This window comes from Lipotes vexillifer, unplaced genomic scaffold (assembly GCF_000442215.2).
Source record: "Lipotes vexillifer unplaced genomic scaffold, Lipotes_vexillifer_v1.1 scaffold618, whole genome shotgun sequence".
Taxonomy (NCBI): Eukaryota; Metazoa; Chordata; class Mammalia; order Artiodactyla; family Lipotidae; genus Lipotes; species Lipotes vexillifer.
The window spans coordinates 1,551,761-1,573,609 of NW_006799025.1; the positions used below are offsets into that span (position 1 = coordinate 1,551,761).

General features: G+C 36.8%; 1 protein-coding gene across 1 annotated transcript in view; it reads left to right on the top strand.

Moving 5' to 3' along the window:
• Positions 1-21,849, top strand: part of CADPS2 (calcium dependent secretion activator 2) — a 524,381-nt gene that overhangs the window by 279,385 nt on the left and 223,147 nt on the right. Inside the window, exon 8 of the mRNA XM_007471293.1 lies at positions 2,230-2,369. Coding sequence (XP_007471355.1) covers positions 2,230-2,369 — 140 coding nt within the window. The remainder of the gene's footprint in view (positions 1-2,229; positions 2,370-21,849) is intronic.

A 21,849-nucleotide genomic window follows, 5' to 3' on the forward strand; every position in this document is an offset into this window, starting at 1 on the left:
GTACCATTTTTAGAAGTAATAGATTTCATATCTCTGGGCCTTCATTTGTTACATATGGCAGTGTTTACACCTTTATTAGAGTCTGTCCAGAAAAACAGAAAATTCCAGGTCATTCAAATGGTGGAAATTTAACACGGGGAGTTAGCTACATGTGTGATAGAACAGAGAAGCCAAACAAACGATGGTGAATAAACCCAGACACTAACAATATCGGAAAACTGCTGCACACCCTAGGGATAGAAGGGCAAGAGAAAGAAATGATATTACCAGATATTATCTGAGTTTTTAGCTATGATAAGAAGAAACCATCAACTCCTTATAGAGTCATCCATATTCTTTCATCTTTCTGTGTCCCCACAGAGTAAGCACTCAAATGTTTAATTGAACAGAGATAACGCAGTAAATCCTTCCACCGACTTCAGTTAGAGGTACCCATCGGAAAATTAAAATGTGGCAGAAATGATGGTGTTCAGTACTGAGATGATCCTTAATTGGGGATAAACTGCAGTTATTTTGGGACCTTTTTTAGTAACCCATTATTGGCGTTTAGAGAATGAGAAATTGTCGAAAGTTTTAATTTAAATATTCTCTTCCTGTATACGACATTCAGAGTTTGGAACAATACCAATTTTCATATAAACATAGAAAGCAGAATTAAAAAGGAATAAAGTCTGTAGGTGGTTTGTGCCAAATTTTTTTTAAAAGGATGGGGTGGGGAGAAATAGAAAAAGCTTTTCAGACTTGCTGGGAAATAGCAGTAAGAGCTACAGAGGGTGTATAGCTCTGTCTTAGTCTTTGACTCTTCTTGTGGAATCACCTTCTGAGTTGAAAATGATATACCTTTGTCTGCTGGTTTGAGCCAGAAATAACTAATTTATTTTCCTTTACTGTTGTTTAAGAAAGAATCTGTAAAATATTCCATTGGCTATTTCAGCAGTCAAAAAGAACTCTTTCTAGAATCTGATCATAATTTTTGAAAACATCACAAATGCCGTTTAATCTGCTTTTGGCTGAGCCTTTATATGCTGAAGTGTGTAGATATGCTGGACTGAACCTGGCTATAGATAGGTTTGAAAAAAGTCTCAAAATAGTAGATATATTTAACAACTTGGAAGTTGGAGACTATGACTATGTTGTTTTTCCTAGAGAGAGAAAGAGGCTTGCCTGAAGATTTCTCCATGCATATTTTCACACATACATGGAAATGAAGATTTTTTTTTTTGACAGAGCATGTCAAATTCAGTTGCCATGATGTGCTTTGAAAACATTTTATCATACCTGAGCATGTTTGCAGTTCTTTCATTTTCTTAGAAACTTCAAGCTTTTTTACTTTTCACGTTGCTTTAAAATAAGAAATGGCTTAAAATATGATGTACTGCATTTCATATCTTCATTTTATCCTTCAGAATATAGTGCTCCCATTTAAAAATATTCATTAAGGCTTGAATATAGGCTGTGTCTAAGTAGTGTCATAACTGACTAAAAGCGGAAAATACTTTTTTTTTTGTTTTTTAATCTACATGGTATGTAACATCTGAAGAGTAAGCTTTTCTTTCCTGTGTTGGCTCTGTGGAATGTGGGATTGTGAAATAACGACTTGATAATTTGGCAGTTTTATTAAAAATAATTACTTTGTTTCAGTCATCATAATATCATCTTTATAGTTTTGAGAACAGGTAGTCAGGAAAAAAATCCTTCTCTGATATTGATCTAGAGCAGAAAATGCGATGATCAGTCTTTTCCATCTCTAATTGGTTTGATTTCCTTGAACACTGCTTTGCAATGAAAATATTAAAACGTGAGGTATATTTTTGCTGCTTCAAATAATTGGTTTTGCTTTTTGAGCATGCTATTTGTAATTTCAAAGAATATTTCTTTCTGAACTTCTTTGCTCTGAGGAGTTTAGAGTGGTCTTGAAATTATAGGTGTCTATTAAGTATTTTTCAACGGTCAGTTCAACCGTAGCTGCCGTGCTATTAATTCATTATGAAGTGACACAGGAAGAAAACTCGTTATGTGATATTATGAAAACACATATTTGTCAAAAAAATAAATAAATAAACCAGTCTGTATTGAAAACCCATCTGCTGTGGTGGGAGTGAAATGGTTTATTAGACACATTTGGGCATGACACCACCTTTTCAAACAGGAAAATGTATAGAAAAGATTTCAGTTCTACTCCTTAGACGTTCTGTGTTCACCTAAATGTGTTATTTTTGTCCCTTACAGGTGATATTATACCCAACTTCTAATAGCTCCAAGTCAGCTGAGTTGCACCGAATGATCGTTCCAAAAAATAGCCAGGACTCTGACTTAAAAATAAAATTGGCAGTGCGAATGGATAAACCACCACATATGAAACATAGTGGGTGAGTGTACTTGAAGATGTTTTTCTCCTGAACTATTGGATTTCATTTTATCACTTTTGTCATTTTACTGAGAGCCAATATAGCAGACATTCACATGGAGATTTTCCCCCCAAATTACATTAATAGGTTAACTTAATTTTTTAAATCTGTAGACATCTTTATAGCTGAATACATGGGTACTTAGTTAATATAACTGATTGCACGCTAACACACTATTGGTACTTGATTGTGTTGGTATTGCACATCACTTATATTGATAAAGAACAGTGATGTATGGAGATAACGTGTAAGATATATTTCAAAATACAGTAATAGTTGAAACAAGCCTAGAATTCAGATCCCCAGAAATAGTTAAACCTACATAGACTACATTAGAGTTTAATGGTGGTTCAGATATAACCCAGGAGGCTGTACAAGTTTTGACGGGAGGGGCGTGAGTGTTCATTCCAATATGTGAGTGAGAAACTAGATCAATACCAGAGGAAACTGATGTTGGTGGATAACCAGAAGTGCAGGGGCTGGCCCCCGGGGACTGCTGTGGGTTGGAGTCAACTTCCATCTCCGAGATTCTTTTTCCCTTGTAGCTGATGAGGAAACAGGTCTGAACTCTTGAATACAATTCACTGAGTTTTTTAAAACCCAGGTCTTTCTCAGATTAATACTTTAGGACTTGCTACAGCCAAATTCTAGCATAGGGGTGTTAGCCACTAGGAAATAATGTGAAGACTTTTCTTACTAAGGAGAGAAGCAGTTGCTAAAGTGTCTCCTCCCAAGTTTAGCAGCAAATCTAACAGTCTGTGCACATTCCTGTACAGAGGGGCATCTCTGCTGGCTTTGGAGCCAAGTCACTAGCACTGTGGCAGAGTTAACTGGTAAGTCCACAAGATAAGGATTCTTTAGATGACTGTTAGAGAAAACCAAGTTAGGCTCTGAGCAGAAGGCAGCCCAGATGTATCTACTAGAGCTGGGATGAGACTCTAAGGACCATATTGCTTCCTTGGTTTGGGTGGGCAGTAGTGTATGCAGTGTCAGAACTAGTCTCACTTGGGGAAAGAAGACCTCAGCGGGTAGGCTCTTAGAAAGGGAACAATAATTTAGGTATCCCACAGTATGGTGTCTTTAATGTAGTAATGCAGAGTCTAACTGTGACTCATGATGCAGTTGGAGTTCCTGGGATTTAATACTGAGAGTTCTTTCTTCCCACTTCCATCTACCTGCTCACTGTTGATTTATGCAGCAGACATGGATTGAGCACTTCCTCTGTGCCAACCAGAGCAAGGCTCAATGAGATACCATCCCACCAGGCCTGAAGGAACTGGCTAGCCAGGGATTCAGGCTTGTGTACAAATAATGATAATACTGAGTGATAAGCGCTACAAGAGAGGAATGGGAACGGGTGGAAATAACACCTGATTCTAGCTGGAGTCAAAGAAAATCTCACAAGACAACTGACTTTTGAGATGAAGCTTGAGGGATGAATTCAGCAGGTGGGCAGTGGGGAGGAAGGGCAGTCCAGCCACCAGCCACATGGCATAGCCTACACATAGGCAGGAGATCTGGAAGGGCTGTTAGCCAACCATGACAATTTTGGTATGGCTGGAGAGTGCTTTAAGACTAGAGAGAGTACTACTGCTCTAAAGTGCTTAGAGACTAGTAGAAACTAGAGGGAGATAAAAAGGAACACAATATGTTCCAAACATTGTAGTTATTTCCCTACTCTTTTGAACTCAGTCTCTTGATGAATAGCACAGCAAGAAATGGGAACCTATGCACTGTAACGCCAAGATGGGCCCTGATTTACACATGGGCAGCACTGTGATGAATACCCTTCGAGCCTTGAGGTTGACCCAAGAACCAGGATTGAATATGAAGTTGGGCACATAGCAAGTTCTGAAGCCTTCAGCTCCCGTGGAAAGAAAGCTCTGCTCTAATCCTTGGCATTTTCTTGCTCTAAGATGCTCCAGGGCAAGTGGTACAATCTAGCTGCTTTCTAAGACTTGATTTTTTTGTTTGTTTGTTTTGCTTTTTTTAATCACTCCTTTGCGACGAAGGAGAATTGGTTTGTATCACATCTCAGAGACCTTTGACTAAATTAGGACCCCCAGAATGGTTCTGGAGTTGACTTCTGCCCAAGACTATGGGTGAAAGAGATGACTAAAGAGAATATATCATAGTCTCTGAATTTAATCTGTAAAACTCAAGAAATATTGTGACCTGCCTTGATGAAGATACTAGCAGACATTGCCAGACATTTGGGTAACTGCACTTTATGGTATGTAAAAGGAAGAAATTCTAGAATTGAAAATATCTGTGACGTTGTTCTGCTAGTTGGTGTGTTATGGAGCATAATTAAGAATATCGTATTTCCTAATAGTTATTCAAAAAAGCTATGTAAGACCGTTATTGAATGTAATAATAATGATCAACCAGAATTTCTACATTGCTATAATAGCAATTTATCACTATGGGCAGGGACCACAAGCACCTGTCTAGGTTTCTCAGTGCCTGTGTGGTAACAGTTTTAAATATTTTGAATATCACCCCTGTGTTTAGATGTATATGGGAAAACATGACTTGACACACACATGACAGTCCTAACCTTATACATCTTTTTCTGTGGGGCTTCACAGATGGATTTTACTGAAGCCCCAATTGTTGCATTTTAAAATGAACTTTTTTTGAACCAGAAGGAAAAATATAACCAATCTGAAGCTCATGCTTCTGGTAATTAATCAGTCCATGACTATACATTATAGATTTTTAATAGGACTGACTACATGCAAATGAAAATAGATATTTAATTTGGATAACATAAGCCTAATGACGACTCATTCATTCAAAGCCAAACTAAACATTACTATGTGACATCTAGCTAGTAAAAATTTGGGTTCATAGGCTTCCCTGGTGGCGCAGTGGTTGAGAGTCCGCCTGCAGATGCAGGGGACGTGGGTTCGTGCCCCGGTCCGGGAAGATCCCACATGCCGCGGAGTGGCTGGGCCCGCGAGGCATGGCCGCTGAGCCTGCACGTCCGGAGCCTGTGCTCCGCAACGGGAGAGACCACAACAGTGAGAGGCCCGCGTACCGCCAAAAAAAAAAAAAAATTTGGGTTCATTTGTTCTTTGGGGGTATGTCATATAAACTAATTACATAAACTCTTATATAAATCTGTTAAATGAATTTCCAGCTAGGTTTTGAGTGGTTAAGTAATTCACATTCAGCTTTAGAATTTATCTTCCTTCTGTTTTTGGGTGGCTGGAAGACAGAAGTGTTCATGAACAAATGGACTGTCCTTTAGCATAGCCTAGTGGCTGAGAGGCAGTATTAAATCTCAGAACTATCGTCGTTTTTATTAAATCATGTTTTCCTAATTCAAATGTTATTTTCTCAGCCAAAAGAAAAGCAAAATAAAATGGGGCTAATAAAGCAAGTGACTATTATGACAAATCTACAACTGAAAAGGAGAAAGATGAAAATTCAATTGCCACAAATATGTAGAAGCATTATGACCGGGATCTACGTAGTCTGCATGAAGCTGATTACTTTTATAGTTAAAAGAAAGAAAGAAAAAGAAAACTTCATGAGTACATAACTATAGAAGGATTATTTCACAGTTAAAATCAGTAAGGTAAAATGTTAGCCAAATCACTTCCATATAAATCTCATAACTCTCTGTGTGTAAAGTCATGCTTGGCAGTTTGAACATTTATTGAATGAAGAGGTGTCTTGAAATACCTTGAGAGTATCATATATAAAACTCCCTAATTTACATCATAAAGGTAGAAAAGGCCCTGGGCCCACTGCTTGCTGCAGGGGCAAGACAGCATGTGAGCTTCCAGCAGGAAGAACAGCATAAGCCCCAAGCTGGCTGCATGATTGGTTTCGTGTGCTTCCCTGTAGAGAGGACCTGGCAGGCATTCAGGGTCTGCTGTGTGATGCCTACGGAACCTTTCAGTCATACTCTTAATGTTCAAGTGTGGCATTTGCTCCTAAAGTGAAGTGGCTGCACTCTAATAAAGTTGAATTATTTTGTTTATGACTTAGGGTTTATTATCTTCAAGTAGTTTAGGGGACAGTCTGAAGACCAAAAGGAGGAAAATCTTATTTTTGCCAAAGTGGCACTTACTTAGAGGGTATGGACCTTCCAAAAAAAAAAAAAAAAGTCGGTTTTTTTTCCCAAGGAAAATTGATTCCTCATTTTAAATCGACCTTTTAGCATGACTTTTCTACATGTCCTTGTCTAAAATAACCATGTTTTGACATCTCTGCATTCCCAATTTATTACCTCAATCTGGCTTACCCCAGTTTCATAGAAATCCCACTCCTTGTAGCCTTGCCAAAACTTCTGACAAAGTGTTTGCTAGTTTCTTAATAAATGATGGAGTCTTTTTCTGGATACAGTTTTCAGGAGAGAAGGCTGTCTGTGGTCCTTTATAAACATTGATTTAGTCATTGTAGAATGATAAAAATTTTCCAAATACCTTAATACTCATGTCATTTTATATATACTAATATAAATCATTGAGTTATGGTTTTCATTTTAATTAACTAGTGAGTAATAAATTATTATAATGTTAGAAACATTTTCAAACATAGCTTTAATAATTATTAAACTAAATGTTTTAACTTGTTATACTCCTTTGCAAAACTTCTCTGATTTCTCCTGTGACAGATTAGTTTGTCTGCAACTTTAAGCTCAAACTGTGGCTTTCTGTTCAACGCAGGATTTTTCTTTAGGAGGCTAACATCTTAACATATGTTATTTTCTTCTACTTTTTATGCATCAGATAACTAACTATTCTCTTGCTTTTAGACACCCTTCAGTATCACATTTGGGCATCTTAAACAAAGGTACTTTAGGTCAAATAATTAAGGGTAGCAGATGAGTTCCTTTTTTCTTTATTTTCTTTCAGAAACCACAGACCATATTCATTGGTTTTCTTAATTTGGAGCACTTTTCAAAAAGGTATCGTGAAAACTATTTAGGAATACTATAAAATTTTATCAACAGTTAATGCACATAATTATAATGGAATGGTTTCCTCTTCTTAATTGATGCCTTGCCGTAAAATTTTTGTACTATACACTTGACACAGTGGTACTTTTTATTCATTTGTGCATATCCAGAAGTTTGGAAATAGTAACACTGTGTTAATAAAGCAAAAATCTTGAGCTGGTTAAAGGCCTGGGCATTGTGGAAGGTCAAGAAAAATTTGTACATTATTTGAAGATATTTATTTTTAGTTCATTTCTCTGGTACTTGTAGCTGAATTGTGGCATAGATGGAGGACAGTACTATAAGAGTTTGAAGAGTAAGCACTAGTTTAAGAGCCAAGATGCTTGTATTTTGGCCCCGGTTCTGTCACTAACTTTGGGTAAGTCCCTGCGGCCTCAGTTTCATCAATTACTGAAGGAGACAGTGGGCTAGAAATTTTGAATGGCTCCTTAGACCCCTGGAAAATTATAACTCCGTGAATCGTTTCCTCCCTGACCTCGCCAGGTGCATATTTTACTCATTCCATAGTATGTCATCAGAGAGAGGGTGTAAGGGTTCACGGGGAATAGACGTGGTAAAAGCGAGGGCAACATGGAGGGATGTGGCAGATTTGGGGGTTTATTTGAATCCTCTCAAGGCAAGGAAAGGAAGTATCATGACTGACTTAGAAACATCAGGCTTCTGTTGTATAAGATTAATTTGAAAAATACACAATATAGAATTGTTTATACTCTGATGGTGTTAAACAAATGCATATGAAAATTCAGAAAGGATATATACTAGACATACTAAATAGAATACAACTATGGGTGAAATTGGTTTTTGTTTTTTTTTTTTTAATACACAATGTATTTATTTATTTATTTATTTATGGCTGTGTTGGGTCTTCATTTCTGTGCATGGGCTTTCTCCAGTTGTGGCAAGTGGGGGTCACTCTTCATCGCGGTGCGCAGGCCTCTCACTATCGCGGCCTCTATTGTTGCGGAGCACAGGCTCCAGACGCGCAGGCTCAGTAATTGTGGCTCACGGGCCCAGTTGCTCCATGGCATGTGGGATCTTCCCAGACCAGGGCTCGAACCTGTGTCGTCTGCATTGGCAGGCAGATTCTCAACCACTGCGCCACCAGGGAAGCCCTGAAATTGTTTTTGTTTTCCAAATTTTCTGTAATGTCATCATACATCTTTTATGATGAAAGAATGCAGTTTATTGAACTGAAAAAAAAAAAAAAAAAAAAAAAAAGGAACTAGGTTTTCTTTTCACTAAAAACAGTTAAATTTGTTTTACCCGAAATCTGATTGTTAGGGAGACCTTTGAGAGGATGCCTTCAGGAGAGCCTGGGAGGAGTCCTGCCCTTCCAGTACTTAAAGGGACAGTGTCATTTAGGAGTGTAAATTCTGGAGCCAGACTGCCTGCCTTCAAATTCTGGCTCCATCACTTAGTAGCTAGGACATCTTGGGCAAGTTGTAAAACTTTCATAACTTTGCCTCAGTTTCCTCATCTGCAAAATTAAAATGCTGGTAGAACCTACCTCACAGAATTGTCTGGAGGAGCAATATTTTAATGTGTATAATGTGCTTACAGGGGTGGCTGGCTAGCTCACAGTAATAATGTATTTAGCTATTAATAAAACCCTAAGGCAGGTACATCTTTGAGTTGAGAAACTAGTAAAAGAAGGAAAAATATTAAATATTTAAAATATGAAACAGACCAAAACACTTTAAGAAATCAGACATTTCCATTTCACCCCCAACTTCTGACCCCCTGCTCTACTCCTCCCAGCACTCAGGAGGGCTGCAGCTGGGCAGTAGGGGGCCAGGACTGGGAGACCTGGGCTCCAGCCAGCTCTGCTTTCAGGTAGCCCTGAGTCCACAGTCACGTGCCTCCTTGGTTTCTTCATCTTTATACAACATATTGAACTCATTAAATGATCTTTAAGTTTCTTGCTGCTCTGAAACCTTTTAATTCTTTAAAATTAGGATTCCCTCAAGGAAAGAAAGATGGAAGTGTTTATTCAATCCACATTATTCTCTTTGAGGACATTTCCGTAGACATGAAGCAACGTGCAGAGTGACACAGAACACAGACTTTGAAGTTAGACCTGGGTTCAAATTCTAGTCCTGTCATGCAAACTTGGTCAGGTCTTAACTTCTCGTAGCCTCACTTTTCTCCACCATGACGTTGGATTGTCCTGAGCATGAAATGAGATATACTGATAAAGCATGTAGCACAGTGCCTGTTCCATAGTAAATTCTCAGTTACCTAGTAACAATCATTAAAATAAACATTAAAAAAATGTATAATTCCTTAAACTATAATACAGCCTTCTTCTAGTTTTAATCACATCATTTGACTTTATTTGGAAGAAAATGCTCAAAGACAGATGGGAAAGTAGCAGTGCACAAATCCTCACTGATTCCTTGATAGTATAAAAGTTATATCCCCCATTAACCCCCCATTAGGGCCTCTGCTTAATTGTTAGGCTTTGATTTACATTTTTATTTGACAGCTGTTATGGCTGTAGGTGGTGGCGGTGGTTTGTTTCTCTTCGTGTGTGCATTTGGGTGCTCACTTTATTTTGTCTACTCTGTGTCCAAGGGAAGAAAAAGGAAAATACAGTTGATTCTTGAACAACATGGATCTGAACTGTACATGGCCACTTATACTGGGATGTTTTTCAGTAGTAAATACTGCAGTACCACACCATCAGCGGTTGGTTGAATCCAAGGATGCAGAGGAGCCGTGTATACGGAGAGCCAAAGTTATGGGAGGATTTTTGACTGAGTGGAGGTTCAGCACCCCAGTCTCCACGTTGTTCAAGGGTCAACTGTATTGCCTAAGAGCTTTCAACTGTGTCTGAGCAACTGACTTGAATGATTTATCTAAGAAATAAGCTCAAGTTCTAAGAAAGAACACCTGGAGATCATTTCATAGCAAGTGAGAAGAATCTGATAGAATTTCTCTCTTTATTTTAGTCCAGTGCAGTCTAACTTCTTTGAAAAATGGCATGTGCTCTCAAAGTGTATTATTTTAAATAACTAGTGTGGTGCCTTTTGTAGGTTTAGTGCAATTGCTAGTTTTAATTTTCTTAAATCATTAGACAAGTATTACTTGACCAACATAGGTCTAAACAGTCTATCAGATCTTGCTCTTTGTGGTATTAAAATTTGTTCTCTTTTCAATAAGTTGTTGATCTCAATTTGTATATACCAAATAAGTTAGTTTTAATTTCATCTCAGGTATTTTTTTTGTTTTTTTAAATTAATGTTGTATTTGTGCTTTGTTTAAGGAGGCATTGGTAAGCCTGAATAGCTTATGCAATACTTATTGAGTAAAAGACTTTTATTTTGTAGTCAGCATAGTACCCAAGACATTCAGGTAATTGAGTAGTCAATTATATATGCTGATATTTTATGAAAATAATCACTGGGAGTGATTGGTGTCTTTGCGATTAGAGTTCTAAAGCTGCATCTTGGACATTCTCAGCTGACTCCTGGTAGAGGACTGTAGCAGTTTCTGATGTCACTACAGAATACTCTTACTCCACATCCACCCCCACCTCACTTCTGCCAGTTTTCAGATCAGATACCACCTCTGCAGTGAGGCCCATCTTGACCACCCTGTATAGAACAGTGCTCTTCTTTCCTTGCTGCCAGCTCTCTTAACCTGCTTCATTCCTTAAAACTCTTATTACCTGATATTATAGGTGGTGACTATTGCTTATAGACCGTCTCACCATCTAGAATGTTATCTCCATTTGGGTGATTTGCTGTTAACTAGCTCCCCAACCAAATCTAGTTTCTGTAAGATAAGTAGCTTGCCTTATTCACTGCTATTTTTAAACCCAGTTTTTAGAAAATTGCCTACCACTTATCAGAAGCTAAATAAATATTTGTTGAATGAATGAATGTTTTCTTTTCCAAAGAAAGAGGAGAATGCAGAACTTACGTTCACAGATCTTATATTCAAAGTTTTGGATTGGTTGTTTGGATATATTGGTTATAAACTTCAAATTATACTGCTGTCTAATTGGTACCACTGTAATACAAGTTTATTGGAGTGTGCTTCAAAACACTATTGCCCCAGACGAAGTGTAGGAAACTTCATTAGTCCACAGATTTCTATATGAAATCTAAAAGTTATATTATGAAAAAAAAAATGTATTCTTGTCTAAAAACTTTGTTATTCTCTATAGCGATGATTTCTTTTTTAAAACGGCTTTTTGTCTAAACCGTGATGGAGGAAGTAAATTTTTAATATCTATTATCTGCAAACATTTATATTTAAACTATTCCTGTGATATGTGGTTGGAATGTAGGAGGAGGCTTTAGCAGCATTTTGTGTGGGTAGCATTATACCTCAGGGTTCGTATATAAGAATGACGTATCACGTAACCCATACTTATTAAGGGCAAGAAAGAACTAGGCTTGAGCTTTGTTCATACTATCTTTGTGGAATCAATAAGTTACTCACTTTCTTTCTCCTGCAGCGCCTCCTGATTTGAAGTAGTCCCATTTGTTTCAGGAGTTGTTCTATCAGTTCTGTTTGGTGAACACTTTTACTCCATTTACATAAGCTCAGAAATATTTCATGAAAATATTCTTCCCGACAACTGCCAAAGAAGAATGAAGAGAAACCAAAAAGGAGCCAGCACTTTGGTCATCAGTCAGATAGGAAGGGTCTTGGATGCATTACATGGGAGAGGAGTCGAGGGGACAAGCAAAAGAATGGGCTGATTGCTACCAAGATTTGTAAAGGTTTCAAAGGGTCCAAACATGGCCCAAATCATCAAGAAATGTAGGCACCTGAAGATTACATAAGTTAGGAAGAATGAAGCATGGCATCAGTGAAGGGCAACAGCACTAAAAGAACTTGACCAACCTATGTTGCAGCAAAGCTGGCCTCATTGGAAGCCCCAAACAAAAGGAGGAGTAAAATAGCTTAGGGGCATATGAGAGAGGTCCAAAGGGACGAAAATGAGTGTTGGTGGGTAGTGTCTGGAAATACAGAATTGATTAAAAAGAATCTCTTCAAAAGTAGTCCCAACGTGTCTAGTAGTGTACTTAATTCTGTAATTCTTTCAAGTAACATGATCATTAGGAATATTTCCTAATCTTCTCTTTATGATCAGAGCTGGAGTTTAGCAGGATTGGGTATTGGTGACAGGAGGTAACATCACAGCCACAGTTTCCCATCGAGACTGTGTTTGAAATGCCTGAAAATCGTTGTAAGCCCACGATCATGGGGAAGATAGCAAATGAGCTTGTTTTAGTCAGATAGATGTGTGTTCTGATTATAAAAAGAATCATCACCACAATTTAAATGTTCATTAGTACCAGTGTTGATGACATGAATGAGCGTGAGCAAAGGGTTTGCAAGTATTAACATTTCTAATCATTCATCCTGGAATCATTGATATCCTTAAGGGATAGTACGCTAGTATTAAATCAGAGGAAAAGCACATCTTATTTTCATAATTTTAAAGAAGGAATGTTTATTGCCTTTATAAAACTATGAGTATCTTTTAGTGTTTTTATTTCATGTATCAGAACTTATGAAAAAATTTTTAAAAATTTCTTTTGACAGTAGATTAGAAGGGCATAGCAATAGAACAAAAGTCAGAGAAAATTTGAATGTCAGCTCTTTCCAGCTTTGTGAAATTGGGAGCCTTATCCTTTCTGCCAGTTAGATTGATCTTTACATTTGTCTTTAACCACTTCCTCTTCACCCATTGTAGTTAATACCTCTCTCTCTATAGTCTTTCCCACAGATAAATCCATTCGTTCTGCCAACCCCAATTCAATCTCTATTCTAACAGCAACAACTGTTCAGTGACTTTTGTACTGATTTTCCTGTTTCACCTGTTTTCCAACGCAGTCAGGAATTTAGGAATACTATTTAATATCTCTACTAAAAAACTTCTTGTGCTTCCCCATTGTCTGTAGGATTAGAGTTACATTTTTTAGCCTAGCATTCAAATTCTTCAAAAACCCATCTAGTCTTTACAACTTTTTCTCCTTTCCATACCCAACACAGACCCCCAGCTTCAACCAAATCGATCAGTTTGTATACACTGAACATGCTTTTACTAACACAACCTTATTATTTCCACTTTTTTATTAACAAACCCTGCCAGTCTGATACTAGGTTACACATTTTCTCACAGTAGTACAGATGTACCAAGAAAGGTAGTTTGTTAATCTAACTTCCTCTTGAGCAGAAACTCAGCTAACCCTCATCACTTCATCTCCATGCCCCTGGTTTTGAGGGAACTGCTGGAAATCACTCAGATGTCCATTTTGATTAAAGTGAATAAATTTATAGAAAGGTTTAACCATCAGATTGACTAAGTATATCTGAGAGAGTGATAGTGTTAGGTGTGTTTGTAGTGAAAGATGTGAATAATTGATGAAATGTTTTAAGGCATAATGAAAACTACTAAAGGACAATGTAATACCATAGCAGTACAACTTTGTTGCAGTGGCTGGAGTGTACAACCCGGCTGTAGCCCCATCACTGTGTACTCCTGGTGTAAATTTCTTAACCGCCTTGTGCCTCAGTTCTTCACTTGTAAAGTGGAATAGTAATCACCTATTTCACAGGGTTGCTATGAGGGTTAAATGAGTTAGTATCACTAAAGTGCCTGGCACATAAATGTTCAGTACATTTTAGCTGTTCTCAGTAAACAATAATTAATTCAAACTATGATTTACAAATAAGTGCCATGTTTATTCTTAATGAAAGGTTCTTTAAATTTTATAGTGCTTTACAATTTTCAGAAGTTTCACACATGTGAATGCCGTGTTTTAATTTTATGATACAGTATTATATAAAAATAATTCCTGTGACTGAGATTTTCCTATTACTGTAATAATATATATTTAATATAAAAAACTGGAATTATAAGAGAATCAACATAGAAGTCACCTCATAATAACAACTTTTTAAAAAAATCTTAGATATGAACACAACATTGTAAATCAATCATACTTCAATAAAATTTTTTTAAAAAATAACGGAACTGGAGAGAGAAAAAGAATCTTAAGTATTTAAAAGTTAAAAATAAAAGTGCTTCTCGGGCTTCCCTGATGGCGCAGTGGTTGAGAGTCCGTCTGCCGATGCAGGGGACACCGGTTCGTGCCCCGGTCCAGGAAGATCCCACATGCCGCGGAGCGGCTGGGCCCGTGAGCCATGGCCGCCGAGCCTGCGCGTCCGGAGCCTGTGCTCCGCAACGGGAGAGGCCACAAAAGTGAGAGGCCCGCGTACCGCAAAAAAAAAAAAAAAAAAAAAAGTGCTTCTCTTTATTCTCTGATCCCACCAGCCGTATCAGCAGTTTTGTGCATGTATCTTTGTTATGTTAATATATTCAACTTACAGTAATTTATTTTAATATTTATTTAATTGGCTGCATCAGGTCTTCTCTGTAGTACGCGGGATCTTCCTTAGGGCACTCTTTGCAGCGTGCGGGCTCTTCACTATGGTATGCGGGCTTCTCTCTAGTTGTGGCGTACGGGTTTTCTCTTCTCCTGTTGTGGCACAGGCTCTGTAGTTTGCGGCACGTGGGATCTTAGTTCCCCGGCCAGGGATGGAACCCGCGTCCCCTGCATTGGAAGGCGGATCCTTTACCACTGGACCACCAGAGAAGTCCCTACAGTAATTTTTTTTTTTTTATTGACCTACAGTAATTTTTGATGTCTCATATTCCGCCACTGTTATTTCTGCCAACATCAACCACTCTATTTAATGTTCTGACTGTTAGAGTCATATCATGAATAAATGTGTTAAAAATTATTTCTTAATTAAAATTATCCCTACTACTTGCATTCCTACAAAATCAGTTGGTTTTAATAGGTTATGTAAAATGAAAAGTTGAACTTTGTGAGACAGAGCACAAGTTGCATTAATGATTAAAGGGTAGTAAGTGAAATGAAAAATTACTAGGCAAGGAGGAGAAAGTGTTTATCCTGCTACCGAATATTCAGTGAATGGATTATATCTGCGATCTTGCCTTTAATGTTTCTTGTGGTAATTTTCAGGAAGAGGTATGAAGAATCGTGGGACCTTAATAATATGCCTTGCCATTTTAATTGCCTAGAGAAGCAAGAGAATCTAAATTGCCAGGAGATGCATTACTAATTAAAGTGTCATTCTACATTCATTCTGAAGTAATTAGTTTGAATATCTGTAAGAGCTGAGATATAAATTTACTTCCAAATTCAAGAGCGTACCCACAGCAGACTTTGTTAAAGTGATCTGTGGTTGGGAAAGGTTAACAGTCATAAAATTTTAAATGTTACTTTAATTTGGTACGTTAATTTTTTATTGGATTGATTATGGAACTTGAACAGATAGAGTTTATAATACTTTAAAACTTAGTATGTTTTAAAAATTGTTATAACACTGAGTTCCTAAATTGTTTTCAGCTTTCTTGAGTATTGATGTTTTTTTCATTTTTTTGTTTCAGCATTTTTCACCATTTGGGAAAAATCTTCTTTAATAAATAATGATGTCAATATTATATGAATTACATGTTCTCTTAACACTCCATGGCAACTTATAAATGTAGTCATATTCAGTGGACTCTTAAAATTCTAGATTACATCTCAAAAACTTCTGGTTAAAATAAATTCACCTAAAAGGACGTGTACTTGAGAAGAGTTTAAACAATTACATATTTCTCTAGAATCTGAGGCACAGAAATTCACATACTCATATTCCTCATTTCATGGCACACTGTCACCAGCTCTTCCTCTGTTTTCCTTTTTAGCCCTTTCATCCCTTGTCCCATGTCTTACTCTGCTTCTACCTGCATAGGTGTCCATCCTGTATTGGACAGTGTATCTTTGAATGGTAGGTAACCTTATAGAATATGTTTTGTATGTGTATGTCTTTTAAGTTTATATGTTTTGTGCTAAAGATGCTCAACTTCTTATGTTTTCATTAAACATTAAGTATTTAAGACCTATGTACATAATTATGCTTATATTATTCTAGGTCATTGCTTCTTGCTCCATAGTATTTATCATATTTTACCTATGCAGTCCTCTTATGATGACCACCCACCTGAACTGTCTTCTCCAGTCCATCACCATACACAGTGCCCCCTTGATTGTCCTTGTTCATGTCCACTTGTAGGCCTATGTCAGAATTTCTCCACCATACATAACCAAGGATCAGATATACACATACTTTTGTTGCTTTTAGCTATTACAGATACCCTCTTGATCTGTTATCTGACGGACAACCTTGTTGAACAGAAATGCTTGGTAGTCAAATTCATCAATTTTCTTTCTGTGTATTTGTGCTTTTGGAGTCATTTTAAAAGTATCTTTTACCCCTAAGTCACAGAAATAATCCCCTTCATTTTCTTCTTTTAGGTTTAAAGATTTATCTTATACTTTTATGTCTTTAACCCGCATAGAGCTCCCTTTTGGAACGTTGTAATAAGAAAGGCCTCTAACTTTGTTGGGAAGGCAGCCCATCCTTCCACCTTTACTTTTGTGGGATAGAAGCATGGTACTGATTGTAGTAAGATGACTTGATCAATTCTCTTATTCTAACAATTTATTTTGTTGTAGTTTTTCTGTAGGTGATTGTGTCACCTGCAAATAATGGCAGTTTTTTCCTCTTAATTTGCTGTCTTTACTCTCTCTTTTTCTTGTCTTATACAATGGACTTAGGCCTTGAATGCTATGTTATTTAGAAATGACAGCAGGCAAGCTTGCCTTTTCTCAGTTTTAGAATAACTAAATCTGTATTAGGGTTTCCAGAGAAAAAGAACCGGTAGGACGCACACACGCATACACGCATGTGTGTGTGCGCTAAGAGACTTATCATAAGGAGTTGGCTGTTGTGATTATGGAAGCAGGCAATTCCAAAACCTACAGAGCCAGTGGTCCAGTTCTAGTCCAAAGACCAGAAGCTGCTATAGAACCAGGAAGAGCCAATGTCCCAGTTTGCAAGGTTTCAGATAGGAATTGGCCAGTGTTCCAGTTTGAAGGCTATCAGACAGGAGAATTCTCTCTTAGGGGAGGGTCAACATTTTGTTCTAGCTAGGTCTTCAACTAATTGGATGAGGTCCACCCACATTAGGGAGGGCAGTCTACTTTATTCAGTCTACTGATTTAAATGTTACTGTCATCCAAATATATCCTCACAGAAACACCTAAAATAACGTTTGACCAAATATCTAGGCACCCCATGGCGCAAATTGACATAAATTAACCATCGCAATATCTAAAATTTCTTTTATTAAGCACAGTGATTGCTTTATGTTCTTGATATACAGCTTTACTAAATTGTTTATCAAACCATAAATTGTTCACCTTTATCAAATGCTTTCTGTGTGTCTATTAAGGTAGTAATATTATGTTTCTCTATTAAGTCATCAATATAGTGATTTTCATTGGTAGGTTATCTGATGTTCAACCATCCTTACGTTCATGGAACACAATGTTTTATTATTGAAACTATTTAAAATTAAATGAAATTTAAATATTCTCGTCAGTTTACCTGACTGCTAATGAGTTTGAGTAAATTGCCATTTGCTTTCTAACTAGTTGGGCTTCTCTTCTGTAATTCATATATTCATCTCCATTGCCAAATTTCTCATCTCTGTTTATAGGTGAAATTGGCCTACACTTTTTTTCTTTTAATGTTTTCATTTAGTTTTAATTTGGGGAATCAAAGTTATGTTAATCTCTTTAAACCTCTTGGGCAGTTTTTTCCTCAGTTCTTTTCTTTTTCCTTTTTATTAAAATAACTGGTATAAGAGGGATTTTCTGTCATTGGAAGTTTGTTAAAAACTTATCTTACAACATACCAACTAGAATGGCCAAGTTCTGGAACACTGGCAACACCAAATGCTGGAAGGATGTGGAGCAATAGGGACTCTCATTCATTACTGTTGGGCATGCAAAATCGTACAGTTACTTTGGAACACAGTTTAGCAATTTCTCACAAAAATAAATATATTCATAGCATATGATCCAGCAATCATGCTCCTTGGTATTTACCCAAAGAAGTTGAAAACTATGTCCACACAAAAGCTGGACATGGATGTTTATAGCAGCTTTATTCATAATTACCAAAACTTGGAGGCAACCAATATGTCCTTCAGTAGCTGAGTGGATAAATAGTGGTACATCCAGCAACAGAATATTATTCTGTGCTAAAAAGAAATATCAAACTATGAAAAGACATGGAGGAACCTTAAGTAAACTTAAGTGAATGAAAGAAGTCAATCTGAAAAGGCTACATGCTGTATGATTCCAACTATATGACATTGTTGGAAAGGCAATGTTATGGAGGCAATAAAAAGATCAGTGGTTGCCAAGAGGTGGAGGTAGGGAATGCACAAATAGGCAGAACACAGAGGATTTTTAGGGCAGTGAAGATACTCTGCATGATGCTCTAATGATTGGTATATATGTATCATTACACACTTGTCCAAATACATATAATGAACAATACCAAGAGTGAACCATGTCCTAAACTATGGACTTTGGGTGATTGTGATGTGTCAATATAGGGTCATCAGTTGTAACAAATATACCACTCTGGTGTAAAATGTCAGTATTGGGAAGAATTTGCTTGTATCGAGGCAGAGAGTCTAAGGAAATTTCCATACCTACCTTTTAATTTTTTCTGTGAGCCTACAACTCTTCTTAAAAAATTAAATTAAAAAAACCTTATTTGAATATAAATATATTCTTAGTTGATTATATTTTTATGATGTATTATTTCTTGCAACTCTGATATATGTTTATATAACTTATGTATTTATGTATCATTTGTATAATATGATTGATATCACTATTATATCAATTTACAGAGATTACTGAGGCATAAAGAGGTTAAGGAATTTGACCAAAGTCTTATAACTAGTAAGTGACCATGATTTAAACCCAATTTTGTCTCATTCCAGAGCTTGTTCTCTAAACCACCAGACAACATTGCCTAAGAATATACAACACTTTTCTCAAGTGATAACCAGGTGTTCATAAAACTCAAATGGCACCATAGGCCAGGCAAGCCAAACAAAAGTGTGAAATGATTAAGTTTTAAGGTCAGGAAGAGTAGAATAGTCAGGGTTAGTGGAATCAAGATAACATGCCCTACAAAAAGAAATTCAGAATTGCTTTTTGTGATGCTGGGCTTTCAGAGCATATCTGCAGCCCCATTTGGCCCATCAGGTCACCGTGTTGCATCTCCTGGCTACAGGAATTATCCTTCACTATTCTTACCTTTGAATAATTGTTGAGGCTTTGCTAGTTGCCACATACTCAGAAATAGCGTTTGTTTATTTTCTTAATCAGTAAGGAACCTTAGACAGTCACATATTTTGAAAGTGATTTTTAAGAGAATGAAAGGAATGAAAAGTTAATGCACTTTTCTTTTTTTAAACCTCCTTCATATGTTCTTTTAAAATAATGAAGTCCCCTTTGATGTACACTGCTGTTATTCTGCCATCTAATCAGATGATCTTTTTCATTGTCTCCTCTGTGATTATCTGACATTAAGGTTTTAGAGGTATGGCCCTGCTAGTTATTGAATAACTAATTTGCAAACTCTCAATATTAGGGTATTGATTTAGGACATAATTCAGCATCAGTCTGGTATTTATTCATACTCTCAGAATTATGTCAGTCTACAAGCTTGGTATGGTGAATATCTTAATAAGTAAATTGTAAGCCTGTGTCTTTGTTGTAAATTATATTCAAAAAAGCAAATCTTTTAGCCAAGTGAGTATATTTGGCCCCTCTATGTGGTTTGCTAAAATACATTTAGATACCATGTTGAGAAGGCTTTGTTGAAATAGGCTTTACATGTTAAAAACTTCGAATATTCCTAGTTCAAGGAATTTACCTTAGTACAAAAGCAGATGGTTTTGATTGTTTAAAATGTAATATTAGGAAACACAATTGCTCATGTTAAAGTGGTCTAGAGTTTAGATAAAAATCAAAAACATCCCTTTAAAAGAATTCAGATACAATAAATAGAATTTAGATCACCAAATATTCAAACTCCTAAATCGGTAGCAAATTAAATAACACACAGGGCTGGAGATGTGAATATTATATAATGAAGATAATAAAGGAGTTGAATGTGATGTGCCTTGGGTGCATGTTAGTAGCTAATTCCAATATGAATGCTTTGCAATCACTTGCCGGTTGAGATGCGTGTGTTCAGCTAAATGGAAATCTTGGACGTTCTCTCATACACCCCATTATTTGTAATTGAACACCTGATTTCTATCATGCAACAAATTAACATCTGCACTGGATCTTTTCTGCATATGGATACAATGATTAGAATTTTGCAGATAGGCAGATACTTGAAAACAAAAAGACAACATTGTGAAACACTTCCAGCCATAATTTTTGATTACATATTGAGAATCGCTTAATTATCTTACTCCATTTAATTAGCTCTTCTACTTAGGTCAATTGCTTTTTTTATTAACATGACATGTTAGCAGTTTGTTAATTGGCATGAAATAACATGAGACTTTTCAGGGTATTTTGTACGAGAAATACACAGGCCTAAGGAAGCCAGGGGAAATGCCAAGAGGTAAATGTATGCATTAGCCCCCCCTTACAGCATGTACCAGTGCCACCAAAGCCTGTGTTCCTCGGAACCCTTTGAATTTCTGTCCTTCCATTAGGCAGAATGAGTTTATGTGAGCAGTTTACGAAAATGTGAGACTGTGGATATTCATTTGAAATAGATGTCACTTTTCTGAAATTAAGAGAATGATGAAAAGTGAAGAAGAGATGGAGATACACACGTATATAAATAAATGCTAATAGGTGGGAGGAAGGTAGGCAGAGAGATACATGCATGTAAGAAAATTAAGAAAAAGATTTAGTCAGTATCAAGCCTTTAAGCCCCAAGCCTCTTCACCAGTGTTTTATGTTAGAAAGAATTTTAACCCATCCGCAGTATCCCTTTCGTGGCATTGACTAAGGTCCTTTAATTTATTGATTCCGTATATGCCCGTTGAAGTAAAAGAATATATATAATTCAGCTGATAAGTTTTTAAATGAATTAGAGTGCCACAAAATGATATACAAATTGCTATGGAGTGTACTGTAAAGATACTATTAATTACATCTAGGAAGAAAGATTGATTTTCTTCCTAACAATTCCTCCAGGGTTGTGGCACAAGTAGCTGCACTGGGGAGGCAAGTGTTTAGCCAGAGCCCATTTAACCACGTTGCATTATATTCGACCATTTAAGTACAGATATTTTCTTTCTAAACCCTAAATGAATGCTTATTGCAATCCCATCACAGCTTTGAGGAGCTATGTGATGGTGAGAATAAAGAGCATAGAATAATACTGGTTTCTCTGTTATTTATATTCTACTTGATTCTAAATAGGTTTTTGTGCTTACTTCATGCCAGCATAGAATTTAAGCACTAAAAGACATCTGGGGATTACTTGACCCAACATTAGAGTTTTATAAATAAAACACTGAGGGAAAGA